This window comes from Hippopotamus amphibius, chromosome 1, assembly GCF_030028045.1.
Source record: "Hippopotamus amphibius kiboko isolate mHipAmp2 chromosome 1, mHipAmp2.hap2, whole genome shotgun sequence".
Classification (NCBI taxonomy): domain Eukaryota; kingdom Metazoa; phylum Chordata; class Mammalia; order Artiodactyla; family Hippopotamidae; genus Hippopotamus; species Hippopotamus amphibius.
The window spans coordinates 164,749,774-164,756,599 of NC_080186.1; the positions used below are offsets into that span (position 1 = coordinate 164,749,774).

At 55.2% G+C, this 6,826-nt stretch overlaps 1 protein-coding gene across 1 annotated transcript; it reads left to right on the forward strand.

Moving 5' to 3' along the window:
* The first annotated feature begins 1,979 nt into the window (after positions 1–1,979).
* On the forward strand, positions 1,980–2,533 carry SMIM32 (small integral membrane protein 32). The gene has a single exon (XM_057748488.1). The coding sequence runs from the start codon at positions 1,980–1,982 to the stop codon at positions 2,289–2,291; it is 312 nt and encodes a 103-aa protein (XP_057604471.1). The 3' UTR covers positions 2,292–2,533.
* Positions 2,534–6,826: the final 4,293 nt, after the last annotated feature.

The window sequence follows — 6,826 nt, forward strand, 5'->3', positions numbered from 1 at the left end:
AGCCCTGCCAGGTCCCACTCTCCACCCCACACGCACACTCCCACCCGCCCCGATGCCCAGAGGCTCCCCACAGGCCTGTCCATGGAACTACAGGAAAACACTGAGGAGGGTCTCCGGAGCATTTCTGCACCTCCCTTAGCAAGCAGTCAAACTCTCAGCAGGGTCAGGACTTGGGCCCACAATTTCAACAGTAGACAAAGAGCTTGCAGAGGTGTTTCTCCTGGACTGAGCCAGGCTTTGCGGGAATGAGCTCTGGCCGAGGGTGGCCTTGCACACCTTGCTTGTTCTTGTTAAGCCTGTGGGCAGGTGTGATGTGTGGTGAGGGAGGGGGATAATGAACTCATCCTCCCACCAGTTTCCTGCAGCCAGTGCTCACCAAGCTCTCCCACATCCTGCACCCCTTGATGGGGGAAGGAGGTGTGGGGGAGAGAGACACAGCTGTGACCTTGGCTGTCCCTGTAGGAGCCTCAGAGCTGGGACTAGTGTGAGGAGTGAGGTGCCCAGGGTGCAAAATGGAAGGAGGCACGCTGACTCCTGACCCAACACTTGCAGAACCTTAAGGGCAAGTGCCTCCTTCAGTTTCGTGCCAGACCATGACAGTCCAGGGCAGTCAGTGTTTCTGAGAAGTGCAGGGGCTGTGGTGACCGGGCCACTGGTTCCCATTCTAATCTGGGGGCCTTGGAAAACTTCACAAAGGAAGTGAAGAGTGTGGACTCCTGGAAAGGAGACACCCCTTGGTCCTGCTGACTGCTCACCTCTGTCCTGGCCACCAAGCCCTTGCCAGGGCTGCCAAGAGGAGATGGGCCATCGCCAGCATCACATCTTCCTCATGCCCTCTGTGCCGGAGCAGAACAGGCCAGGGGTGCTGAGAAAGTGAGCTCATGGTAGGGGAACACATGTGCTCTGCTAGAGCAGAGCCTGGGCCCTTGGAACCAGCCCCAGCTTGTCTGGGAGCCCTCTGCCCTTGCCCCAGACCTCCCTGCCCTCCCCAGGTTACCCAGTCTTGGGACTCAGAGTCAACCGGGCTGTGCCTGGAGGGAGAACGTCCATGAGAACAGAAGCAGGTATCCACCAGGCTGAGCCTGGTCTCTGATGGGTTTGCTGTCCATACTGTCTCTGTTTTGCGTGTGTCTCTGTTCATAGGTCTGTAATCGTCTCTTTGTCCGGCTGTCTTTCTGTGACCCTGTGTTTTTCCTCCCTCGCTCTCTGTGTGTCCCTCTGTCCGTGAGTGATGTGAGGCCGGGTTGGGGGCAGGCGCAGCCCTGTCCTCTCTCGCTCTCATTGGTTCGCAGCCGCTCCCCGGGGACAGCCGCCGCCAGTCCCGCCCCCTGCCCGGGACCTGAGCGCGCGGGGCCGCCTCGGAGCTCAGTCTCCTGCCCGAGACAGGAGCGCAGCAGCCGAAGCCAGCGGAGACAGGCTCGCCGCACACTCGGCATCTCAACAAGGACTCGAGGCTGCAGGGACTGCTCCGAGACTCGGCGGCGGCAGCGCGGGAGGACGCGGAGGACTCCCCGCCTGCGCCCCCGGTGCACTCGGTGTCTGGCGGCTCCGGGCAGGGACCCTGAGCTACGGCCGCGCTCACCACTCACCTCTCGCCGCAGCCCAGGGGCGTCGCGGAGGCCGGAGCTCACCGGAGCTGGGGTCCGAGCTGAGAGGGCGGCCGTAAACCCGGGTCGCTGATTCCAGACTGCAGGTGGCGACGGCGAGAAACCCGCAAAGTCCGGGGGTCACGGGAGCCGAGCCGTCCCGCTCAGAGCCCTGGGGTCCGCCGCTCCGCGGGGAGGGCAGCTGAGCGCGGAGGCGAGGGAGCGGCGGCGGCGGCCCAGGAGCTCGGCAGTTCCCGCGGCCCCGCAGGCACCTGGCTCGCGGTCAGTCGCGCGTAGCGGGGCGGGCAGGGCGCGCCATGGAGGCGCCGCGCGGCGCCGGGCGGCGCGAGGCGAAGTGAGGCGGCCGGGCCGGGGTCGGTGGCCCCGCGGGCCATGTACGGCGACGTGTTCAACGCCACGGGCGGCCCCGAGGCGGCGGTAGGCGGCGCGCTGGCCCTGGCAGCCACGGTCAAGGCGGAGGGCGCCTTGCCGCTGGAGCTGGCTACCGCGCGCGGGATGCGGGACGGCGCGGCCGCCAAACCCGACCTGCCCACCTACCTGCTGCTCTTTTTCCTGCTGCTGCTCTCCGTGGCGCTCGTCGTCCTCTTCATCGGCTGCCAGCTGCGCCACTCGGCCTTCGCCGCGCTGCCCCACGACCGCTCGCTGCGGGACGCCCGCGCGCCCTGGAAGATGCGGCCGGTGTAGCAGCGGAGCCAGCCATGCCGGCAGGCGCCGGGTCCCGGCCTCGCTACGAGCCGGGCAGCGTGCACCTGACGGCCCTGGGAACACTGCACCCTGACCTCAACACCCTTCCCGCCCTGGAGGAGCACCCGGGGCGTCAAGGGAGTCGGAGGCGTTAAGAGGCAGCAAAGGGTCCCGATCCTCGTGGCCGCGGCGCACTAAGGTTCTGCTCCCTGACGGAGCCTCTCTTATCTGGACAGCGGGCCCAGCCGGGGTGCCTTCCTGCAAGACTGCGCGCCCGCCCGGGGAGGGGGGGGTGCACAAGGGAGCCCTTCTCGCCGCCCGCTGACTTCCCTACTTTACACACCCAAAGGGCAGGCGCGGCGAGTGCAACTAGCCGGAGCACACAGCTGGCGGGACTCCCCAGCCCTGTGGCCGTCTTACTGCGGCTGCTACCTCCTCTCCCACTCTTTGGCACCGAGAGTCCCACTAGGATCCGAGTGTGAACTCAGCCAGACTTGGGAATGATGACTCTCGGAGGCTTAGTCCCCTGGGGAAGTGAGGCGACGCGGAGTTTTAATGGCTCCCGCTCGGGTCCGGGGACCCAGTTTTCTCTGCACGCACGCGCGAAGGAGAAGCCGGTCTAGAGGCGCAGGGTCCCACCTGCAGCACCTTGCGGTCAAGAAACAGTGTCCATCTCCAGAGGCCGCATTTCTACAATAAAACCTCACCGACTTAGACCCAGTGCTGAGGCTGCTCTGGTCATTGGTTGCGCCACTTGGGAAAGGGGGATAAAGGGCGGGGCCATCTGAGCAGGCTGAGACCCAAGCGCAGCCACCTCCCACCTCGCTGTGGCCCAGGTCAGTTTTAATGATACTCCTCCACTCCAGCTCCCCCTTTCCCCAGCGTCAGTCAGTTCTTTGCTCTGGCAACTGTTTTCGGAGCTGGTCTCAAAAAGCAATTGCTGCCTCATCAGCTGGAAAAAATTCCCTGTAACAGGGCTGCATTGAGACCTTCCCTGTGGGTGGTTCCTCCCACCTGGTGTCCACTCTGTTGCTCTCAGAGCCTCTCTGGGCCTAAGCCCTTCGAGGAGCCATTTCTGGACCAGAACCACTTTGTGAAGGTAGGGCCTGGGGGTCAGGTGATGGGGGCAGCTGCTCAGCACTTCTTCCCAAAGTAGCCAGGAGGCCAGTTCTGGAGAACACAGCAGGAAAGCAATGAATGAATAAGCCCAGCTTGGAGGAGCTGATTTCAAAGAACCTGAGAGGCAGTAGAAAGAACTGTGATAACCTTGACCATTTTCAAAGTTAACCTGATTCTAGGGAGAATTCTTTATGGTGGTTTAAAATAGTTTCAGGTATCACCTGGCTTGTTAGGACACTGAAGCTTAGAGAACGTTTGACTAAAAGGAGGTCTGGTAGATTCACTGAGTAGTTCTAACCCATTTAGGGGTCACTCAGATTTTGAGAATCTGAAGAATGCTGAGGACGCTTGTCTGGCAAAATGCATACAGGCACACAATGCTGCAAACTTTTTGTGAGGCTTGTCAGTCATTGAAACCCACCTAAGGACCCAAGCTGAGGCTGGGAAAAGACTTGCTAGGGCTCCAGTCTCAGCCCAGGACTCCCTACCACCACTGCTCCTCAGCCAGTGCCCAAGATCCCCTCCTGCTCCCATCCCATGAAGCAGCAGAGATGAGCAGCTGACAGTTCATCTTGGGCTTGATTACCCATGTCTTGGAGAACTAACACCAACCAAGCCCTAATGGAGCTAATTCTGTGATAACCTCACAGAACAGTTTGGTTTTTGGAAATGTAGCCAAACCTTTCTAGCTTATAGTAATGGTAACTCAGCCAATCTGTGTGACCCTTGGTTGCAGAGAAGACTAAATGGAATAAATGTTAAGGAGATATGAGAGCCCTGGCTGGCATTAAGGAAACCACACACAGCTGATATGGGGGAGCCTTCAGCTGTAGTCTGGGGGCTGTGAGGGGTAGGAGACTGCGTAGAGGCAGCATATTCCTCCTCCGCATCTCCCCATGGATAGATCTCAAGGCAGTATGCAGAGTGGTTAGAAGCACAAGCTCTGGAGTCTTTCCGGCTTTAAATCCCAGCTCTACTGCTCACTGGCTGCGTGACCCTGTCCAAATTACTTAATCTATCCCAGCCTGTTTCCTTATCTGTGAAATGGGTATTATATCACCTAGCTCTACAGGGTTGAATGTCAAATGACATAATCAGTGTAACATGCTAGCACTCAAATGTTAGCCGTTATTGTAAATGAGCCTTAGGCTTAAGCAGCACTGCCGAAGGGAGAAGCTGACCCACAAACAGGATGTGCTCTCACCACAGCTGTCTACTGTGACCACAAACAAATGCAAAGGGGAACTATCAGTGGACTTCTGGCTTAGAGGTCACCTGAAGTTCCTGGACCAGAACCAGCTGAAGCCAGAGTGACCAAGGAGGCTCTTGGGATCCCTTAATAAAATACTGTCCCAAGGCATCAAAAGGTGCGAGCTAAAAAAAAGTCCTAAGATGGAGACAACCTGGAAACCATCTTTCTGATGTCTCTACAGGGTTGCAGTGGTCTTAGCCACCTAAACTAAAGTCGTGGCTACTTCAAATGAACAGATACTTCTGGAAGCAATTCCTAAGTAATTGAGCCTGTGTAAAGCTGGAATCTAGAAGCCAAGTAGGGTCAGTGAGAGGAATTGGACTAGAGTTCCGCTTTTTGCCAAGACTGTGACCCTAAATAACTTCATTCCCATCTCTAGGCTAGTGTTAAGACTAGCTGAGCAGTAATGGGTCCTTTGTCATGTGGGACCTAGCCCCAGATTCTCCCCTGGAAAGGATGTGGTTGAGTTCATGTCTGTCTTCTGCTGATATGCAGGGTAAGTGGACTATAATGTGGTAATTGGACATTTAGATGGACATCAGGAAGGTTGGTCTATACACACACACATCCTCTTCCCTTTGTTCTTCCACCAAGCACATGATGCCTTTGGAACTACCTTTGAAGGGCTGGGCCTGGCAGGCTAAAGCAAGGAATAGGACCCATGACACAGTTGTTTGGGCTGCTCTGTCATAACCAGTCACTGCGAGTGGGCAAGAGGGTTGAGAACACATTTCTGATGGGGGGTAAGAGGGTGGGTATGGTAGAAATCAGGGAAGGTGGTTGCAGATGCCAGGAACCAGGGAGAAGCAGCATAATGTAGTAGCCAAGAGCCTGAGTCCTGGAGCTGGGTAACCTGACCTTGGCCATCCACTCCATGCCGTGATCATGCTTCTGGATTTCTGAAAACCTGCTTCCTCATCTGTAAAATGGAGACAATAATAGTACCTGGCTCATGGGATTTTCAAAATCGTGGGAGACATTGCAGGTAAAGTGTAAAGCTCATGTTTGACATGTAGTAAGTGCTTGAATGTGAGCCATCATTATTAACCAGGATGACCATTTCAGAAGTGTTTGCAGCAGCAAAAATAACAACTGATTTCCCTCAGTGACTAAACCTCATCACCTTTCTATATAAATTATATCTTCCTCCAGTCTTCTCCATCTCAGTAAACTGCACCATCATCTGGTTACCCAAAGTATTATAAAGGGCACATGGTGGTCATTCCTGACCTCAAACTCTTCTTCATCTTCCCCTATGCAATCCATCACCTCTTAGACATCACTCTACCCCATCTACCCACTTCGTCTCCACCAATACCACCTGAATTCAAAGCCCAGCATTCACTTTTGCCTCTCTCAAATCAAAGCACACAGCTGATTCCAGTATCTGCCTACAGCCCCAGCTTACACTCCATAGCTTCTCCTTGTTCTCAGGATTTAAAACAAAACTTTAACCTTGGACAAGATGCAGCATCCTCTGTCCCCCACCAATCCCTCCAGCCTCCTCTCCTCACCCTCCTCTTGTATTCCAGGCTCTACACACAGTGGCCTTTCGATCCCTAAGGCCTCTCTGCCTAAGCTGCTTGTCTCCCCTCCTTCAGCCGGCTGATGCCTCCTCATCCTTCAGGTCTCAATAGCTCATCCTCAAAATGGATTTGCCTGAGTTCTCAGAGAAAATCAGTTATATTCATTCATTGCCCCGGATCGGGTCCCTTACTGCAGCTATTAAATAACTTTAATTCATAGCCTAACGTCTCCCCTCTACCAACCTGTAAGCTGTGTGAGGTCAGGGACAACATCTACCTGCTCTACTTGCTGCTGCTTTCCCAATGCCCAGCATAGTGTTAACCACAAAACAGACACTGAATAAGTATTTGTTGAATGGAATATAATAGAAAGACAGCTAGAGGTTAAGGTGAATTTGTTTGTGGGTTCTTCATCCGAACATTCACCTTTGATTTTCTGCCTTAAACTAAACTTGCCTCAGATGAAATATTGAGTTGAATTCTCCTTATTGATCGGTCCTCCAAGCGGCCTGTTTCCTGGAGGTGGTAATCCACAAAGTTAGCAACTGACATTTCTTGTCTCCATCTATGTAACATTTCAGTTATTATTGTATCCTGCAGAGACTAAAGAACATGCAATTTAAAATTTTGTACCTTTA

Coding starts and splice junctions, on each gene's coding strand:
- SMIM32 (XM_057748488.1), top strand. CDS start 1,980: ATGTACGGCGACGTGTTCAACGCCACGGGCGGCCCCGAGGCGGCGGTA.